The sequence below is a fragment of the Pezoporus flaviventris genome, unplaced genomic scaffold (genome assembly GCF_033815535.1).
Source record: "Pezoporus flaviventris isolate CSIRO_AGI_PZ_B2104156 unplaced genomic scaffold, CSIRO_AGI_Pfla_v1 ptg000131l, whole genome shotgun sequence".
NCBI lineage: Eukaryota > Metazoa > Chordata > Aves > Psittaciformes > Psittacidae > Pezoporus > Pezoporus flaviventris.
In genome coordinates this window covers 2,152,810-2,175,234 of record NW_026892679.1, presented here as the reverse complement: position 1 = coordinate 2,175,234, position 22,425 = coordinate 2,152,810, and the positions used below count along the sequence as shown (strand labels likewise).

At 37.2% G+C, this 22,425-nt stretch overlaps 1 protein-coding gene across 1 annotated transcript in view; it reads left to right on the top strand.

Moving 5' to 3' along the window:
• Window positions 1-22,425, top strand: part of MSH3 (mutS homolog 3) — a 125,894-nt gene that overhangs the window by 91,034 nt on the left and 12,435 nt on the right. The window contains 4 exon segments of the mRNA XM_061478756.1: window positions 678-794; window positions 2,921-3,028; window positions 6,203-6,317; window positions 9,710-9,867. Coding sequence (XP_061334740.1) covers window positions 678-794; window positions 2,921-3,028; window positions 6,203-6,317; window positions 9,710-9,867 — 498 coding nt within the window.

Here is a 22,425-nt window from a genome sequence, read left to right as displayed (position 1 = left end):
GTGTTCTTTACAAGGCCTGGTGTGTAATGTGTGAGCACAAACATCTTGCACCAGAAATAGGCATAATCAAGGTGGACCCTGAAACTACCTGCTATCCGCTTATGCAAGAATTCAGTATTAAAAGCACACAAATCAGACAGAATGAAGATGCTGAAGAACAAATTACAGCTAATCTGGATTTTGTAAAATAATGCCTGGGAGTGCAAAAGCGACTCCTTAATGAAAATGCATACATAAATATCAAGTGTCCAAAGAGAAACTTACAAGACAATCTGTATTTACTAAGTTTATTTCAGGCTTATCATGAAGTTTTCCTCTTTAAAGTGATTTTTTTTTTCTTGGAGTTCCTTATACATGCAATCACAGAAAGGTCATCCCTTTGTGCAGTGTATAGCTAAACAAAATTTTGTGAAATATATAAACTGAAGTAATAATATGCTACATTGTGAAAAACATTTCAAGAGCCTTATGAATGGGTAGCAATGCAGCAACTTTATTCACAGCAAAGATAATTGGAATCAATAGAGTTTGGTACCACAATAAAAGACTTTTTTTTTATTTTTTAAACATTTATTTTCAGAGCTCACAGAAGACAAACTAGTCCAATTTTGTATAGATGGTGTAACTGATTGCTTAGTAACCTTTATTTCATATTTGGCTTTTCTCTCTTTTTCCAGTACAAAAGCTGTCAGCCGTTTCCACTCTCCTTTTATTATAGAAAATTACAGACATCTGAATCAGCTCCGGGAGCAGCTAGTCCTTGACTGTAGTGCTGAATGGCTACGATTTTTAGAGTGAGTTTCCAAAATAGAGTCATTTTTTGTCATTGTAGTTATTTTTTTTAAGATTAACATTTTTCTTTTTCTGCTGTTATAGTGGAAATAAAATAATAAATATTGCTAATTTAATTATATTGCCCACAACAACTTCAAAGAGAGTCAATTAATGTATTATTCTTCACTTTAAAGCATTTGAATGGAAGACATTTGCAGACTGAGTCCTGAGACCAGCAGAGGTATCTCTAGATTTTACAATTCTGATGAAAATACACTATTAAATATATAAAAGTGGCACTCAAAATTCGAAAGCTATTAGCACTGCATTAAAAGCCTGAAAGTAGCATTTTGAGTTAAACCAAATCTAGTCATATTATTATTACAGTACAATGTAATTGAACTGGAAAAAAGAATTTAATATACAAGTTAACCAAATTCACTTTTAATTTTAATTGAACTAGAGTATGGCTTTGCTGTTAAGTGTTCCATTACTTAAAAAAAACAATAAATTAAGTACTGTAACTTACAGGTTTTGAGTTAGGAATGTTCTGGGTGCCCAAAGGCAGACCCTTGGCTTAGTGTGATTCTTCATACTCTATTTTGTATGCTATCCCTGCCAGTTGACTAGGTCTGTTCGATAGAAAGTAATGGGGCTGTTACTGTCCCTCATAATGGGCACAGAAGACCTGTTTTTCTCAGATCTACGTTTTGAATAAAGTTATTTGGCTATTTAGCCAAAGGATCTTTAAAATGGGAGTTTAAAAAATATTTCTCAAACTTCTAAATACCTTTTAATTTTTCAGGTGTCTGGTTATCAGATACATTTTTTTTTACTTCCATAAATTACAGACCCACTGAAATTGTCTCTCTTGCCACAAAGCGATATTTGGCTTGCTTTCATTTGTGCTTTTTCCCTCATTGCGAAACCTTAACAAGTTCCTTCAGAAATTGTGTCATGGGACATAACTGATGCCAAGGTTTGCCTCCTAGTAGAAGCCTAGCAATTCCTTAGATTTTGTAGAAATCAGAAAACACATTCCAGTTTACCCTTCTTCTGATGTGTTGCCTTTGCAATACTGTAAAAAAATAGTTCTGTTAAATAATTTGTCACTGTATCAGCCATATAAGTTTGAGTAGACCTATTTTAACCTTTCTTCACTTAGAGAACTGCTGCTTTCATGGTCACTTTGCTGTTGTCCGTGGTGTTGTATGATAGAATAATAGAATTGTTTAGGTTGGAAAAGACCATCAAGATCATCAAGTCCAGCTGTTGCCCCAGGACTGTCAAGGCCACCACTAACCCAAGTCACTAAAGGCCTTTTCTACACAGGGATGGTGACTCCACCACAGCCTTGGGCAGCCTGTTCCAATGCCTGAGCACCCTTTCGGGGAAGAAATTGTTCCTAAGATCCAGTCTGACTCTCCCCTGGTGCATCTTGAGGCTGTTACCTCTTGTCCCGTCCTTTGTTACTTGGGAGATGATACCAGCTGTAGGACTTGTGTGTAGGAAGGTACTCTTGTTCCCCAGCTCTCAATTTTATTTTTTTATTAAAATAATGACTTAATTTTGCCCCCCCTACTGGTTTTGTATTCCGTGCTGTATCTTTGAGATGATGAGAGGGGAAAAAAAGAAATTCTTGAGAACTATGTGAATGAACTCTACTGAAAACTGTGTCCTCCTGATAACATCATTATTCTGTTGGGGGAAGCAGTACCATAGATGGGAAATTAATTCTTGTATTTTCTGCTGTAGATACCGTCCTTTATTGAAATTGTAGGCAACTTATGCGTTCACGCACTTCCAGGTTTTTGCGGGTTTTTGATGAACATAAGGTTGAAGTGAGTCAGCAGCTGGGATTCAGTTGCCACTGTATAGGCATCATTTAGGCAGCAGGGATCAGCTGCAGACCCTTTATACACGATTTAATGAATTTCATTTTGTCTGCTTTTTTTTGAGGTCCATCTTGATTAAAGATTGTGTCCTCATATTGTAACTTAATACACTGCTGGGAGTTTTGAATTCAGAGTAATTTTAAGAGCATAGGAGCTCTGTGAGAAGACTGAGCAGGGTATATTCTGACAGTACATTTGTATCTGTATGAAATTATCTTTTTCTCTTCTGTATTTTATCTGTTTTGGTGTAGCCATTTCAGTGAACATTATCACCCTCTGTCTAAAGTGGTTGGTCACTTAGCAACTGTTGACTGCCTGTTCTCATTGGCCCAGGTGGCTAAACAAGGAGACTACTGCAGGTAATGAATTTTTAATTTTTATGTAGGCTCTTACAGGAAGTAGTTAAATTAAATTTGAATTTTAATGGGTGTACTATGACACATTGTTAAAATTGTTTACAGTGGAGTCAACTTAATCTGATTTTGCAAAGCAACAGCTCTGGGCTTCATGCAAATCTATAAACATTACAGCTCAAATTTGACATCTTATGTTTGTCTGTTGTTTGACCTGACTCTGGGAGGTGGTATCTCACATGTACATAAATATATGTTGGACTTTGTGCAGAATTTTTTTGTTCTCTTTCTCAGCAAGGTCTGAATTTATAAAGTGTTTCTAATACCTAAAATTCTAGATATGTTTCAAGGATGTATTTCAGGTAAATATAGTACAAATAATAAATTATAGGTAAATATAGGTAAATAATAGGTAAATATTAGTACCAACTTCCAGAGCAGTGATGATGGTTCACCCAGGATCACGTATTTGGCCTGATGAGCCATGCAACTTACATGTACCCTCGGCACACCAGCCTGGGACTCTGGTGGTGCCAGGGCTGTACCCCCATTTCTCTGCACAGGGGAGACATGAACACTCAAGTCCTGCTTCACCAGAGGTTGATTCAGAGCTGGCTCCTGAGCCTGAGCACCCTCCAGCTGGGTCTTCCTCTCACTTAGGAGCCCACATTTCTTGCACCCACACAGAGGCAGTCAGTCTCACTGGAGTGCTTTCTTCCATGCAGTGGGGTTTCTGTCTCCAAAGGCACTGGACGCTCACTGGGCCAGCCACTGCTTCAACCTGCTGAGTGCTGTCCTAGAGGGCAGCCCTTACTGTTTCTGAGGTTTACTGTAGACACTTCTGCAAGGGCTGTTCGTTTCCAGTCCTCAACCATTCACTCTGTCACACAGTTCTCACTGACTATCTTTTGAAAATGTGTTTTTAAAAAAACTCTCTCAAATGTTGTCATGGTGGGGCTGTGCTGCAAGTGCTCCTACAGCTGCTTTGGAATAACTATATGAATTCTTAACATTTGAGACCCATGGAAATACAACAAATCATGTCTTAAGTGTGTGTGGATGCAGCTTATGTGTGCTGATCACTTTTGGACTCTTGGGATCTTGTGTGCCTCTGTCAAAATCTCTTTGAAAGTAATTGCTTGGTTCTGTATACTCAGACGAGAAAACAAATTGAAATCTGATTTGTTCACTGTGCAGAGTTTTAAATGATTCACTGAATTTTGAAGAGTGGCTTAGAACCACATACAAACTGGCAAGAAGGAGACTTCTTAGTGAAACTTCAGGGAAGGTGTCAGTAATTCATTTTGGAGGGCTACTGAGGGAAAGCTTTTCACATTAACTAATTTAAGTATTTCAGAGGAATGTTTTTGATTGAGTGAGGATTGTTTCCTATCACCCTACTTGAGGCATATAAACAAGTTGTGAAGTCAGGTTGTTGGAGAGGGAGGAGCACCTTCTACAGCTTTGAGGCATCTCACAACCCCTGTGTTGGAAGACTCATCCTTTACTTAAAGGATTACAAAATGAACGTCAGGGCTCCTGGGCAGCAAAGTTAGATGCCTAAAGATGATGTAGGTAGTCCAGAGATGATCGTCTGATGTTTGAGAATCTACTCTGCAGACTGCATTTGTTTAACTTGAAGGAATGCTGTTGAGAGGGTGGTACTTGACTAAAGGACTTGTTATGCATTCCAGAGCAATTTACCTTTTTCTTTGATTTGATTTGATTTGATTTGATTTGATTTGATTTTATATATATATATATTTTTTTTTTTTTCTGCCTTATGACGCATAATTGTGTGATTGTTGGAACACAGGGCAAGGGAGAGCTCTTGAATTACTATAGCTGAAGCAATACTTCCATGGACCCCTTAGAAGCCAGAACAGGCAGTTAGCAAGATTCATGGCATCCTGAAACCACATCCTGTCTCACAGATACTTGGAAGGAGGCTCAAGCAGTTAAAAAAGGGAATTATTTCCAAAGCTGAGGGCAGAATTATGAAATGGCAAATGGGTCACTTAGCTGTCATCTCCCTCTCTTGAATACAAAGTGGAGAGGTACAGGAGGAAGTACTTCTAAGTATGTGCTCCTCTTTTCAGACCATCGTATTACACTTCAACTTATGCATCCCGCAAGTGTAGAATGAAATTCCCTTTCTTTGTCCCCAAGGGCTAAGACACTGTTTGCATTGGTTTCATCTCAGTCATACAACCGCTGGAAGTATCTTTATGCTAAAAAAAAAAAAACAAAAAGAAATCTTAGTCATAATTCAGTTGAACATGCTGCTTTTGCCTTTTTTGTTCTGTGAAGACCATGCAGCTCTTGGAGATGGAGGTTTTCAGACATGGAGATATGTAACAGAATTATACATGTTACATTAGTAGACATGTAGACAAATTTACAGCTAAGGTGGAAGCATCTGAGACAAAACTTTTTACATGGCTTGGAGATGACAGAAAAAAAATATTGATCTGTTTGCATGTTAATTTATAAAAAGGTATTGTCATTTCAGTGTTTCAACTTAGGTAGTAAGTTCTTTTATAGACAGTTGTTTGGTGACTGTTATTGGCTGTTGCTGTCGGATTACAAGAGCTGTGATGTTTATTGGAGGATTATTGCCTCATCATACCCTAGTCTTTGATTTGTATTGTTTAATGTGTTACCAGTCATAAAACACATATTTAGACAATTTTCTTTGCTCCCATGCTCCACTTAGGAGCTAATGTAGTAACAGGCTGAACCAGTTCATCAGCAAGATCATTCTGAGAATATGAAATTTATCTGCAGAAGGTGGCACTTGGCAGAAGTTGGTGCAATGATGGGATGGAAGCAAGCTCATCAGTTTGCAGGTTTTGCTAGTGCTAGTTCATTTTGTAGTTCTTAATAGGTTTTTTTTTAGAATACACATAAACAACTGAAAACATTCCCTAGGCTATGAAAACTGAAGAAAATGCTCTGAAGTTTCTTTTTTTCCAATCTGCTAATATTCTAATATTTTTTTATGCCTGAATGAAACCAAGGAATTCTTTAAAAATGCTTGATAGCAATAATTAATTTTTCTCTCTCCACCCACCCCCCAAAATCTACATCATAGATGAACCTCCTGCATGCTTTAGTTACAGTAGTTCTAAATAATCAGTTACAATAAACATTAAAATTAATGTCTCTTCCTTTTTGCAGACCAACTGTGCAAGATAACCAGCAAGAAATAATTATAAAAAATGGGAGGCACCCTGTAATTGATGTATTGCTGGGAGAGCAGGATCAATATGTTCCAAATTCAACTAACCTCTCAGTAAGTACTGAGATACCATTTCAACTTAAGATAATTCAAGGGAAGGAATCTGGGATTTGCTTCTTGCCAGGAAGTTAAATAATTTATTCACACAACTGTCTGCTTGGTTGCAATTCAGAGAGGGATAGCTAGATGTGTCCACGACTGTTTTGTCCTTTTTCTGCTATCTTACAGCCAGATGCTCTCTTTACAGCCTTGTTCCATCTTAGTGGCATAAAGAAAAGAGATCTCAAAGTCAGGAAAATGAAAGTTTAAATGGTTATTTAGAAAAAAACAAAACACCACAGTTTTTTTAACAGCTTCATCAGAAGGAATCTGCATTTTGTCATAACTTCATCTCAAACTTGTGGAGTTTTTTAATGTAGAAGATAGCAACAATTTAAGAATCATAGAATCAGCTAGTTTGAAAAAGGCCTTTAAGATCAAGTCCAACCATTACCCTAGGACTGCCAAGACCACCAGTAAACAGTATCACTCAGGGCCTCATCTACACAGTTAAGTTTTCTAACTTGTCTCCATGTAAGATGTTACAGGCTCATTTTCCAAATTAATTCTCAGATAGCACAGATTATTTTTCAGATATTTATCTACTTTGTAATTTCCTTTCTTTCTGGAAGTATGAATTTCATACAGCATTTCTTGCTCTGACTAAGCAGGTTTGGAGCTCTGACTCTTAAGTATATTGTATCAAGTACACACTCTGTAGACAGCACATTAGTTGTAAGAAGGGTTTCGTATTATGATAAAAGATCCCGCCCTGCAAAGTGTAGCTTGCAGCCTATATGTTACTTCTGAGTCTCCCTCTGACTTATTTTCTGCAATAACCATGTTGCGAAGTAGTAAGACTATTATTTACTTGTATTGTTGTCAGTAGGTCAGAGAAAGCGTGGGTGCTGCTTCTTAACATTTTCTGTGCCATGTTACCTGAATTGTATGACATAAATTGCCTAAAATTGCTATAAATACGCAATTACCATATGAAGGAAACACTGCTGTATTTTATTTCACGTAATCTGTTTCTGATAAACGTATTTTAGTTTGTTTCCTCCTTTTTTTCTTAAAATGTCTTTTCAGTTACATGTCCTTTTGACGTTTTTGTTAAATATTTACCTGTCTATATATTTTTTGAAATATTACACGTCTGTTCTTAATACATGTAAAAGATAGGCTTGCAACTTAACTGTGAATACATAAATGCCTTTTCATACAGTAAATATAGAAAAGGTATGAAACAGATGTCAGTGAGGAGCATTGCTGTGATCAACACCATTCAGATTTGTATATCTATTTCTTAGGAAATATTTTTAAATTGTCTTCTATCCTGCACAATGATACAGCTATTGTGCAATACTTCAGGGAATGCTTTCAAAATTATTAGTCAACTCCAAACAAGTGGCAGATGGCCCTTACAAAAAATTCAGCACTACATTCAGTAATCATCATGCACTTTCCCCTCTTAGTCCCATTCTTATGTTGGCTTTCTAAATACTGAATATTACAAAATCAAGTGATCGTGGTAGAATTGCTCTTGCCTCTACTGCTGGTTTCAGCTCTCCTTTTTTTGAGAGAGGTGGGTGGGAACTCAGTTTATTAAAATGCTTCTTTTTTTTAAGCGGATGTGTTTCAATCAGCAGGAAAATGGATCTTTTGCCGTGTTTTCATCTGAAATGTTGTTGAATATCTAACTTTAGGAAAAGCTTTCTTGCAGTGCCCTGAAATAAACATTCTCCCATTCCCCCTCTCCTCCACAAACATTTGTGGATTCATTTATTACTTTTAATTTCAGCCATAAATTTCAGTAAGATGTTAGCTTATGTTTGCATGCGGTTCTAAGGGCAAATGGGCTTTGTGGTCTGATGTTAGAGCCTATGTTCTTTTTGAAAGCTGACTTTGCAAGCCGGCCACCAGCCTCACAGCATGGTTGGAGGGACCCTGGAGGGATACCAAACATGCATGAAATCTGTGGAATCCAGCAGATGAACTCATTCTGGTTTTAAATATTTATAAATTCTGTTGTGTTGAGCCCAGTGGTGGCCCTGGCGAAGTTTTAGTAGCGGTGTTGAAACTACCTTAGAGACTAAATTGTGGGTTTTGTTCCTGTACAGTCATAAGCATTTTATTACATCCATCCTTTATTTCTAAGAGTGGCATTTTCTGGATTTTTACTTTATTCTGAATTCCACATAGATGGGGTTTCCTCCACAAAAGCTGAACAGCTTTTTACATGATTGCATGTATCTTCTGTATTATCAGGATCATGACATGTGACAGTCCTGTCTGAATTTTATTAACCTCCTTGTTAACAAAATGAAAGCTCTATCAAAATACAGATCTGTAAAGATTGTGATGTTTATTCTGTGAAGATTTTGTTGTTGTTGTTGTCATTGTCACAATGCTTAATCAGTTCCAAGATTCCTAAGTGGTGTGGCTAATGTTCATTATGCACTCCTTGTCCTTTCTTCCATGCCCCTCCCATGGGGCAGTGGAATATGCTGATTTTTGGTTAGTTCATCAAATTGTTGGATTTCATTGTACATACCCAGTAGAAAGTAGAAGCTTAATTGCCCAAAGTCCTTGCATAACTTAATTTCCTAGTGTTGAGTTAGGCTATGAGAAAGCTTTATAGATCATTGATGAGTTTTAATTTTGTATTAGCAATTGGCTTGCACAGTTTTATTCTATGTCCTACCATAGACAGGTAGCAGTATTGCTGGGAATCTTACTGCTGAGATGAGCTCTCGCATCAGATTTTATTTTCCATAGGATTTCAGTGGTTAGTGCACTGATCAATCAGAGATTGGATACAGTCAACTCACAGTATATGTGTTGCAATCAAATACTGCCAAAGTCAGCAATGTCTTCATTTCTTGTATAGCCAGTCTGTTTAAATGTGCTTATGTTCAACCAAGGCAAGCAATTATGCATGGGTGTAAAACCTAGGTCATATCTTTGTCTGCCAGGTCTATCCATTTGGCAATAAGAACTCTGAGGAATCCAGATCACAACCAAAATTGGTGCTGAAAACTGATGAGTTTCTCCCTTTCTCCCCAGAAAATGGCACACAGAATTGCTGGAGTGCTTTCTTTGCTCCTTCATGGAGAATGAGAAGGTTCCCCCTCACTGTCCATTTTGCTGAAGAGTAATAAAAGTTGATGCTTGTGTCTCAGTAGTCTAGAAAGGTCTTGGGAAGATTTATCCATCTGGGACTTCACAATATCTTAAAATGTGAATGTGATGAACTCCAAGAATGAAGCAAGCTGTTCACCTAGAAACAGAATGTTTAATCCTAAGGACTTGTCCTGTATACCTCTAAGCAATGTACACACAGCATATTTTCTCATAGAAGCACCAGATGCTGGACAATATATTTGACCACTGTTTTATGTTTCCAGGGGGATGGTGAAAGGGTCATGATAATAACTGGACCAAACATGGGAGGAAAAAGCTCCTATATAAAGCAAGTTGCATTGATCGCGGTCATGGCACAGATTGGTTCTTATGTTCCTGCAAAGGAGACAACAGTTGGTATTGTGGATGGTATTTTTACCAGGTAATCTTTCAAAACTTGCTGTGTTTTGAAAATGTTATTGTGGCGGGGGGGTGGGGGGGTGTGTGTATATCAAAGTATAATTTCATTTTTCATCATAGAGCCATGGGCTAGTTTGGGTTAGGAGGGACCTTGAAACTAGCTCCAGGTTGCTCCAAGTCCCATCCATCCTGGCCTTGAACACTTCTAAGGATGAAATTTTTCATTTATACTTGGAAGTTTTCTTTTTAAATACATGCATTGGTTGTTAAGTTTTGATTCTGATTTTCTCATAAGCTATAGCACTTGGGTTTGAATCTTTAAAGGATAAGAATGTTAATGTGTCTGTCTTGATTAAGATCCAGGTACCAAACTTCATCTGTCTGAATGGACATCTCAGCCAAGTTTATTATTCTGGGTTACAGCCAAATGATGCTTTTCCTAAAATAAATGCTGTCACCTTTAAAAATCATGTCACAGTTTCTGCTGTGCAGTGGAGTTGTGTATACTCACAGTATTGGAGACTGAGAATGTGGGGCTGCATATGTTCTCTGCTTACTATCCTTCCTCTACTGGCAGTCTTGAACATACTTTACTCTTTTAGCCAATGAATATGGCAGTTCATTTCACTCAGCCTCATTTTTAAGGTAGTGAAAAACTCAGTTTTAAGCTCAATGATTTTTGAAGATTATCAGTACAGTCAAGACTTTCATATTTTATAATCTCATATTACCAAGAATTATTCATCTGTTTTTTTGTGTTTCTTTAATCTCTTTGTTAATCAGCAATAGTTCTGTGTTAGTTATGGTATTTTAGATAGAAAATTGCTTACAGTTATAATCTTCACCACAAATATGTATGTGTGGTACAGTTACCTTTCCTGAAATTCTAGTGATGGCAGTGTGCATGTCAGAGTTTACTTTTAACTCTGAGAAGAATTTGTAATACTGCTCATCTAGAATTGCTTCATCATGTAAAGATGTTGTATTCTTATGCCACACTGTGTCCTGATAAAAATGAACGAAACTGCGCTTTGATGCATTTCAGTACTAACTGCTAAGCACTTGAACAAAATAGAAAGCAATTTGTATTATCTTTCCAAAATTAATTTGAGCTGAAAATTCAAAATGGTTCATTTTTTTTCAACCTTGTGTTGAAAGTAATTAACTGGTGATTGGATGAGCATTTCACAAGGAACATGGAGATACAGAAGATTCGCTTTACGTTTGAGAAAGAAACATTGCAGCATTACGAGCAAATTGAAGATTTTTTTATCTTTGTATGTATTTTAGGTGAACTTAGAGTACTTGTGCTGACATTATCTTAATTTCTAACTATAGGTGCATAAGTCTGTTACTCTTAAACTTAATATCCACATTCCTCTACTTGTATTCAGTTGTCATTGCAATGTAATTATTTCTGCAGAAAAATGAAAACTACAGCGTGAAAATCTAGAAAATAATACATCTGAGTTCCACCTGTTCCCCAGCATATTTCTCTAATTCCACTTAGATTTTGTCTACATAATACATTTTTTGCATCTGTTCTGATAAGGTAGTGTGGTTGAAGGTAAAACTTAGGTTTTTAGATTTAAAGCCAAGAAAGCCTAGAATGTATTACTGGCTGTGAGGTTTCAGACTATTTAATTTGGAGCCCAGTCAGGTTCTAACACATGAGATTGATTCCTCACCCATCTAAATTGGTTTTGGAATATCAGCTGGATGTGCCATTCTTCATTCAGTGTGAAACGTGTCAAACACTAGATGAATATACTAAAGACTTACCTAAATTCTTGTCATTGTACTAGCAATTAAGAGTAAACTAATTGGCTCAGTGCTAATCAAGAAGAGACTGGAAATATATTATTGAGGTAGAAATAGTCATGCAGTAATTAAAACACTTAACAGGAAGAAAAAAAAACAAAACAAACAAAACAAACCAGAACCCTGAGTTTGTTTATTGTTTTCCTTCAGAAAGCCAGGAATTCAATTTGTAAATTTTTATCAGTGGAACTGCTTGGCTGTGCATCTCTTTAAACTTCTGCCTTCTATATAGTGTGATTTGAGGGAATCAATTGCACTGCTGGAACAGGCATTAGCTATTTGCGATGGTCCACAGAATATTAGATCTTGACCCAGCTGTAGCTTCCATTCCAGTACAAATGTCCAGGAGAATACTTGAATCGTGATTTTGCTTCCACCTGTGGAGTCTAGGGGCTTTCTTTGCCTTTCCTTGCTCCACATAACCAAGTCGTGACATCCACACTCCCTAAATTGTCAGTGCTTGTTTCTGTCCTGCTGTCAGTAGCCACTAAGCGGTCTTCAATAGTCTTTGCCTAACTGCTGCTTCGTCATCTCCAAATCATGACCTTCACCCTCTCTGACTGTAAAAGGAGTAGCTTACCAGGTTCTGCAGCTCACAGGCTCAAGGTGTACAGAGACTATCCAGAAAGTAGGCACTTCTGTTTTGGTGGTTTTTTTGGGGTTGGGTGAAGTTTTGGTTTTGGGTTTGGTGTGGTTTTTTTTTTGGTTGGTTTTGTGTACATGGTTTCGAGTGTTTTTTGGTGGGTTTTCTGTTTTGTTTTTTTGTTTTTGTTTTTCTTTTTCCAAGGTTCTGGGAAACGTCTTAAAAGTATACAAGTCTGACAGACCAGGTTAACCTGGTGTGATATTCAGAGTATTTCTTAGCTTTAGGAAGGGAAGTTATGCTTGTACTAGTTTTTAATTCCTGGTTGGAGGAGAGAAACATTAAATTTAACTGCCACATAGTATGCCCTACGTTGTGTCCTTAATGCTGTGCCTGGCTGAACATACATTTCTAAAGCCTCAGCTTTTGCCAAGAACTCTCCTTTGGTACAGAATGAGCTTGAATGGACCAGAGTTTTTCTCTTAACTAGCCCCAAGTTTTGCTTTTTGTTTTGTTTTCTTCTGTGTTTTGGTTTGGGGGTTGGTTTGGTTTGGTTTGTTGTTTTTGTGGTGTTTTTTTTAATAGGATAACAGCTACGCAGACCTTCTTTCTGTACCGCCACCACAGGCCACAAGTGTCTTGCTGAAAAATGAGATTATTTTGTTGATAACTTTGGTATATTTTTAAACCTTTAAAAACACTCCATGGGAAGATGTCAGTTTCCAATTTATTTTCATCACTGACATGGTGTGTTGTTTTCTAGGTGCTGCTATTAGCATAGCATCCCTGCTGTGAGGTATGCTTTACAGGCTGACTCCGTGAAGAGTTCTGTGCATCAGGAGTACCAGCAGTTCTGCTGCTTGCTAAATTTTTTTTAATATTGGTGCTTTATGCTGTAGTCTCTTTTTTGTTTGTAGACTTCATCTTCAAAGTGTGAATTTACATAGGTTTAAGAGATTAACATTCATCTAGGATTTGTATTTTGTGTTCTAAAGTAGGATTTCTATGGACATTGAAAGGTTGCTACTATGGTTATTCGTTTGGACATATCCAGTATTTATGTATTACAGCTTCTCTTAATTGACTTTAAATACTGCATTGTATTAAACATCTTTTAGAAAAGCAAAAGGAATAGTACTTGTATTGCCTACTTCAGTGCAAATGGTACAGTGCAAATAGGAATGATTCACCTTCATTACCTGAGTGTATAGACACAACAGAGTACTAAGGCTACTCCAGACATTTCAGTGGTGCTGATAACTTCATCCTAAAGAAGGGAAAGTGGGAGCCTTCCACTGCATAATGCCCCTAAACCTAGATATGATATGCTGGGATGCTGTGTGCGATTATGCAATATGGAGGGAGTGCATAGTATTTCGAGGATGTTTTGCTGGTTTATATTTTTCTCCTTTTTTTTTTCTTTTTCCAATAAGGGATAATGTTTTCATGCAGCCTTTGCTTAAAAGAATTTAGCTTTGTCAGTGCTGTTATATTTAAGAATTTTAGAAGAGGTTTGGAAAGGTTAGCACCCAGTCTGTGTTGACTTTTAATGGGATTTGAGTGTTTAATTCTCTCATGTTTGAAAATACCATCCAAGCTTCCCCTTGCAGTAAATGGGTTCAATTTTTGCATCAAATTTATCTTCAATTTCCATTAGTTCTAATACAGTTATTCAGACATGGAATGAATATATTGCTTCTCTGTGCATTGTGTAGAAAGGCAAAGCAAGTGTGGAAACACATACACAGAGGAACAAATGGAACAAATTCTTTTGCCTTAATCATGTGTTCAGAAGAGGTGATGTTTAGCTGCTGAAGAAAGCTGACCTTTAAAGATGTCTCACATAAAATATTGATGTAATTTCTTAGCACTAGTAAACTTCAGCATACTTCCAGTAGGTCACCAGTAGCTCTTCATGAGCTAAAAATTGAGCTCAAAATTGAGAGAGAATTCTCTAACAATTTGAAGGTAAAATATGTTCAAATAAGGAAGCTAATTAATAGTTGAAATTACCAAATGTCTTTTATTCAAGACTGTGAAAATCAATTTATTGAAATCATAAGCTACCATGAGAAAGAATACTGTAAAGGAGACCAATTCCTACCAACTCTAGGTGATGGTAAAGAAACAAAGAAGAATTTCCTTCCTAGAGCCCCTTCCCTCTTGTCTTTCTCTTCTTGTATTGAAATAAAAGCTATTTCACTTATTTCAGTGGTCAGAAGTAAATCTGCACAGATGTATGGTGACATACATCTTCCAGTGAGGTTTTACACCATCAGCTACATTGGGCATACTATTAAAAGTGGAGCTTCAGTTGTCTGAACTAATACAATGCACTGTGCTTCAACTGCATTTGAAAACTGCCTTTTGCAGGTTATGTCCTGCATGCTTAAAGGTTAAAGGAATAAATAGAAGCATCAATACGATGCATGCAGATTATCCTCTCATGCACATTGTCTCTCTCAGAAAGAGTTATCCCGCTGTTTACAGATTCTCAGCCTGTCTTTAATCCTCATGATGACAAAGAAATAAGAGTTTGAATTGCCCGAGAAGGTATATTAGGGAAACAGAGGGATGTAGGAGTTTGGCAATACAGGTTAACAGGGGGAGTGGTAGGTTGCCTAACTAAGCAGTCATTTAATCTTTCACTTTACCTAAGACGTGCAGTTGCCTGCTCTTCAAGGCAGTTGTCTTGATACAGTCTCTGCGCATCACATGATCTGTACTGAGGCATACAGAGCCGTGTCCTACATTTTATCCTTGTGACAGATGACTTAAATGTATTTTTATCATGGAGGGCACTCCTCATTGCTGAGTCTGAAGTTAGGAAATAGTTCAAACTCCATAGTTAGGAGATAGTTCAAACTCCACTGTATATCTGAAGACATCATGAAAACAGATGGTGGTTGCTCACCTTGGCTAGGAAGGGATAGTTTTGTTGTTGTAACTTGTATTACATGTCTGTAGACAGCGTCCGTCAGAAAATCAAGGCCATAAGTGGAATCCTCAACTGTCTATTCCAGGGTTCCAGTTACATAGCTGGTTTGGTATTTTCTTGCTTGTCTGTTTTCCTTGTATAATGATTTTTAACTTGAATAATAGTTGCTCATTCAGCTAATGCTGTAGTGCAGAAATCTTCAGGCAGCTGATCCTTACACATCTGTTTGACATGACAAAGTTGCAGAGCCCTATAAATTAGGTACTCTGACTTCTAATTTGTTGCCATCATACAGTGACCTGACTCTACTAATTTATTCAATAGAACCTGTGTCCTGCTGAGGTACTTGCATGTATCCCCAACATGCACATGGTCTGCTTCTGTTGCCAGATGTGGAAACCAAATGAGAGCATCAGGTTCAGGCTGTGCTTCTTGAAGGTGTATTTGAAGGCAGAGACAGACCTATCCTCACTGGCCTTCATATACAGGAAACTGTTCTTCAGGTTTTGTGATCTTTGGGTTTATAAGGAGAAAGATGAAGCAGAAGAAAGGAAAGTATGTTTTCTGCACTGATCAGAAACTGTCACCTTCATTTAACACTGAAATAATGCGGGAATTTAATCCCCCTTGACACTGGCCTTAAGTTAGGTCATTTTATTTCAAGTCTAGCAGCCAAGATCCAATTCCACCCACCTGCCTTGCCAAGGAGTGGTGAGCCTGAGTTGATCAGTGGCTTCAGTCAAGAGAAGGAATTCTGATGGCTAGAAGGATCACAGTGCTACCGAGAGATCTGCCAACTGAAGGTTAACTCCTGCTATTGGGAATTGCATTTGAGGACCTACCTGAGTATCAGCCATGTCCCCTCAGCTGTTGTGTGTCGTGATACAGTTCAGGAGACTCTACTCACCTCATCACCTGCATAGTCTTACTAGAGTCTACCAAAACATCTATGAACAGGCTGTATCTACCCTTGAAAAGGGTGCTTGCTCTACTGTTAGCCATTGGAGTGTCAGTGAGCGAGGTGCCCCCCCGGTCACTCCCAGATCAGCACATCACTCCAACCTGGCTTTTTTATCCCAGTTGAATCTGCTTGCTTGTAGCAGAGTGGCACTCTGTCTTAGAGGCACCCCTGTAGTCCCCACCAGATAATCCTTCTTTCACTTCTAAGAAACAGAATAGGTGCAAGGAAAACAAATTTCTTCTGTCTTTTCAGTTCTTTGTACAAAGTGACTGTGTCTTCTTTCAACGGTTTGCAGAAGTCAGTCAGTCAACTTACAGTATATGTTCCGGTCTAAAGAAGAAATAGAAATGGCATTATTTATACATGTGCCTGGCTTAACGTGGTGACACTGATGAGATTAGGTCTCTTTTTGCCAGAAGGAAGCTGCTTTAACAGCCAAGACATTTCATAACAGAGTCCCTGTAAGTGGGTAACTGAATGTGTCATGCTGTTCTGCCAGCTGGTGGCTGTACTTCCCTTGCTGCCTGCTTAGGTAGTATCTTCAACTCATCCTGAACTCTCCAAAGCTAAGATGTGGCCCATTCCACTTAAATTTGTGAGTGTTGCACACTCACATAGGAGAGAGCTTGATGTTACATTGAAAAAATCAGTATTAGAATGCGTGCTTGACTGATGTGACTGGCACTGCTCATTTCTGTCGTTCTGTGAGCAAAAAGGCCTGGCAGTCATGTGCGTTTGGATCCACAGTCATGGAAGAGGAAAGGGCATTTATGTATCCCAAAGTGACATTTCTTGTATGAGTTACTACAGCCATCATAAATTCCTTCACCCAGATTATTTTTCTTACTTGATTGTTGTCACATCAAAAGAGAATTTATGGTCTGGAAAATAGGGGAATGTGTGTGGCTGCACTTCAGTGGGCTTGTGCAAGAATGGAGGATGTATGGAGCCCTTCGCCTGTTTCCCATTACACCTGCAAGGACTGCAGTTATCTCTATTTCTGCTGGGTGTATGTGAAAAAAAATAATCTTGTCTTATTAATTCATATTTCTTTAAAGGCTGTGCATCAAACATGCCACAATGCTTTCTTCTGTACATTTTATTCAGACTGTTTGTCTGAGCTCCACATGGTGGAATTTGCTTTCAAAAAGGTTGGGTTTTACAGTAGGTACATTATGGATGTTACCTCCCTAAATATTTTTAACAGCTATTTAATTCTGACAGCTTGACAAACTCCTATTACTGTTTTGTCAAGACTCTGTGGAGCTGAAAGAAACTAGTAGACAACCTCTACACAAACACTTTTCTTTTTAACTGGATAAAATGTAAGTATTTATGGCATCATTACAGATTTTAGTATTATTTAAAACATGATGGAAAACAAATACTGTGTTAACACCTGCAAACATTTGGGCAGTCAGTTTTGGGTGTTTATTTTTTTCTGTGCTGCATTGGGATGTGACCATCATTAAAATTTGAAAGATATTGCATGACTTACTTTTAACAGATTAAAAATGTTCCAAATCTCGTTAAGGGTACATTTTATAAGAAATCAAGAGAAAATTGGAAGGGACATGAGGGAGTGGTGTGCAAAACAGGAAAAAGAGAATGTTTCTCTCAGAATGGAAACGAGTGTAAGATGCTTTTCACAATAAATTGAAATATAAGGTAAATCACTTAAAAACAGAATAGTGCTTATTAATAGAAATTCATGATCCTTTGGTCTAATTACTGGTGGCAAAAAAAAAACAAAGCCAATTTACCAGCTTTTTCTAACTAGGCAAATAACATTGCATTAATTTCGTTTTGGTTTTACTGGTTAATCAGTGGGAGGGAGCTACACAGGACCAGGACAGAGGGTGAAAATTTTTTGTATTTAAAATAGTAAGTAACCAGCTCTGTTATTTCAGAGCTTCACTGCAGAAATGGTGCTATTTGCACAGCAGTAGGCAAACTTAAGGTTGAAAAGAATGTGGCTTGTTAGATTCTGTGCTAGTTATGCATTTCTCAGTTCATGGATAAGCGAAGAAACTGCCCAGGAACTCACTTCATGAAAATAGTATAGAGGTGTTCTTCATTAGAAGTCTCTTCCTACATACTGATTTCAATTCAATAAAGAAATGAACATGTTCCATCTGAAGCTACTGGATATTTAACCATGATGGCCAAAGGGGCAGCATGCTGATGACATTTTAAAGCAGCTGCTAGTGTGCAGGTAAGACTTGCAGAGCTTTTATGTCTTAAATGGGCCTGTACTGCGTTACTTCATATTCTATGAGCGAGTACCATGGTATTGCTTTTCACCCTTTGAGGGGTCTACACTGATTTTGTTTTGTAATAAATGTTAAAATTTACTATACTTGGCATTATAGATGAGAGGTTAAAAGGTTAAATAATTTTTTATTTTTTTTTTAATCTACTGAAAAATCCTTACCTGATCTTTTCCCCTGCATCATAGCCATTTAGGGTGAATTCTTGTGCTGGCCATAACCTCCAAAATTAGCCAGATAATTGGGCTAGACTGGCATAGGTTTTGTGCATTCACATACTTGGCAATAATAAGTTGCCCTTTATGATAAACTCTTCAATATATTGCAAGAATAGTACTACCCTCTCATTTTTTTTATCGCATGCAAGCTTTGTCGTTAACTCAAAGACCAGCTATTGAACTACAAATATCCTTGCTTGTATTTATTCTTTTATTAAGCTTTATCGATTTCTTTAAGGCTTACATGGTAGGATTATGAAGATTAGTCTTCCTGCCTGTCCCAGAAATATCAGTTAAATCACAATACCTGGCGTGAAGATTCAGCTAGTCAGCTTCTTCATACCTTTATCATAAAAAACTAGGGTATGAAATTCTAGTCTTGAGGTGGCAGAAGTGTTTGGCGGGTCAGTTTGGGGGTGTCTTGCGTAAAACAGAAATCACCAGGAGATTGAATGCTGAAGGGAAACAGTGAAGGAGTATCTCAGCAGAGCAACTTGTCTGTATGTTACCTGTTTCTGGCCAGAACTTTGGTTGATGCCTTGTTAGGTTTTGTTTGTTTGGGGCTCATTTGTTGGGTTTTGGTTGGTTTTGTGTTGTGGTTTTGGTTTTGATTTTGGGGGTGTTTTTTTGGTGGATTGTTTTTTTTTTTGTTGTTTGGGTTGTTTGGTTTTTGTGGTTTTTTTTCAGTTATTTATGCCTGAAAATAAATGTTAAACTTAAGTTATTCAGATTTTCCTTTTAAAAAAAAACAAACCCTAGCTTATCTCAATTTACCTGTGCAGTTAGACTCTGAAAGACGAGAGACAGAAAATTTAAAAGCAAAGGTCTTTTTTCACATCTTTGTTTATATTATGTATATACACACATTATATAGTGTGCTTATGGCAGAAAAGTAGGGAACAATCCATACAAAGCAGTCCCAAGTGACTGGCAAGTCCACGTGAGAATTTTATATGCTGGTATGCTGAACAACTGTTGTTGGTATTGCTCTAGAAAGGAGCAATGACAGACAAGTAGAACTTGTTAGTTGTCAGGAACCCAAAAGTAATTTTCAGAAATATTACTTTTTTATGGCACAGTAATTTGTTTCATTTTGTTCTTGTTTAATTGTGTTTGTGTTTATTGCCAGAATAACAAAAATTACTTAAGCATTTCAGTTATGTTTACAGTCCTGTAATTATTACACCTCTGGAGTGAATTATTCCCTGTCTTCAGGGGAAGACAAAGGTGGTGTATTAAGTTCATTGCACCTATTTGTAATCACGTGGAGATGCTCTTTTTGAAAAATAAGGGAAAAAGTAAAAGTTGTAGTTAGTGTTGTTAAATTGGAAATTATTTTGTTCTGGTTTTACGTTTTCTGTTTTGGACAAGTCACAATACATTTGAACTTTCACTCTTCCTGACAGTGTTCTGTAGCTCTATAGAAATAAATTAAGCTGTGCTATGCGTGTATTTGTGGCTAATTTAGTTTCACGTCTGTGTTCATTTCATAGTAATATGCATCTGCAGTGTTAGCTTTATCTCATATACCTGTAATAAAATAGTATTTAACAAAACAGTCTTTGGTTTATCTACATGGGACTCAATAATACCTGTAAATACAAGAAACTGGTTTGCTTGCAGGTTTTTAAATCAGGCTTGAAAAATTCATTAAAGTCAATAAAAAGACAGTTATTTATGTATACAGTGAGATTTATAAAACAATTTCTGCTGCATATTGCAGTATTCCTGAAAGGGATTGAAAAGCTTTCCCCGAAAGGGGGTGGCAGAATTTGCCTGTGAGGCTGACAAGCTATCTTTCAGCAAAGTTAACTCTTACACTGAGTGTTGGTACTTACCTTTCTAAAACTCTTCCACGCCACGATTTAACCCAGTCACAGTTTAAATGGGATTTTCCATAGCATCCACAGGTTTAAAGGGGAAAAGTTCACTTGTGCTGAACACTTCAGCTATTGTCCCTAGTCTGTTGCTATAGTTTCTGCTTTTTAATCCCCCTTGGCCTCAATCCTTCAGCTGCATATGCACATTAACTTAATTACCTTGAGTTTCCTCACTGGAATCCCAGAGTAGTAAGTGTAAACCTGTGCATATTTTAGGGTTGGGTCTTTCTTTGTCTTCATTTTTCTCAGCTTCTTCGGGATAACATTATAGGCTCAAAAAAACACCCTAATTTGAATATCTACACATATAATTTATCTTCCAGCAAAATGATTGTACTCCTAATCTGTTCTTTCTCTTGTGACATTTATTAATGTGTTAATGGTTTCCTGCAGAGAAATCATCGTGAAAAATGTGTTTAAATGAATGTAAAAGATGATGACCGTGGGAAGCAATCCATTGATACATTAGGTACAAAATTCATTGTGTGTTTGAATGTGGAATTTAAGCTATTGCTATTCTGTCCTTTTTCTGCTGCAGTACACCCTGCTCCTGCAAGAGCTCAGCCCTCTGACAGCCACCTTCTGTAGGGTTCTGAGTAACGTGGGGTGGAGAAAGGGCACTTGGACTCATCCAGTTTTAAAATACAGTGTAAAAATTTAGAATTAACTAGAAATCTTGTATTATTATTTTAACAGTGAATGAGGCATTTGCTGTATGTGATGTAACAAGTAATTTTAAGGAGTTCTGATATTATTGAGGGTATCACTAATGAATTTCAGGAAAAAGCTTTCTCAGGAGTTCTTCAGGTAATGTAACATAAGCTTTTGGAAGAAAAAATGAATTTCTTTTGCCTTCTACAGCATTAGGAATGAGGATATTGGTAACTTCTTGTCACTCTGTGACTGTGTTGACTAGGGTGTATTTTGTCTTCTGAACTCAGTCCTACCTGTTCTGTCAGTCAAGGTGAAACTTTTAAAATATTGAGTGTTCATTGCAATCCAGGGATGCTTTTTTCTTTCCTCTGGCTTTCATCAAAAAAATCAATGCAGTTCACATCTTGGAAGCTAATCCTATTAGATACATTGCTTTTAGTACTGGGGTGCTCTTGTGTGCAGCTTGCCCCTGTTTGCCAGGTCTGTAAGATAATATGGGTTTAAGTAATTACTTGTTCTGGCTATTTCAATTACCTAATGATAGCAGGGGGAAGAAAAAGATAAAAGCCACCATGAGTGTTAGAATTGCTTTGGACTTGATTTTCTTTCCAGGATAATGCAAAGTATGTATCTCTAGTGATTTTAGGTAGTAGTTTCATTAATTTCTTAATGAACAAGAATATCTCATTTACAGTAATTCACAAAATAAAAATTTTGTAAAAAAATTTTGCATTGAATGTGTATTGCATTCTGTCAGGCTCTTCAACAGCTATTCTAAACTGGGTGACGTGCCATTGGTATTTCTTCATTTAAAATTTGCAAATAAGTAGTTGTGGAAATGGTTGAGCACGTGCCTGTTTACTGTAAAGAGGTTAGTATCACAAGCATTTTCTGATTTCCTATCATAGTCATCCATGTAACTTTGCACACATTTACTTTTTAGAAGTTGCCTGTGAATAATGCAGAATTAATAACTACCCTGATAACAATGCTTTCTGTCATACTTAGGAAAAGAGGGATGTTTTATTCAAATTCTGTAATTGCAGTTTCTGCAAATTATTATTCTTATTGACAGTTTTGGGTTTGCATCAGTAAGAGCTTGATGGAAATGAAGTAAACGATTTACCAGTACTCTGTGGGGAAGTGTGAAGCATTAGTTTCTTGCCAGTGAACTGTTATAAATTTGCAGATGCTCTCTTCTAAAGAATTACTTGATAAATTTTCATTGCATGTGGAAAGTGGCCAGAAGTTACAG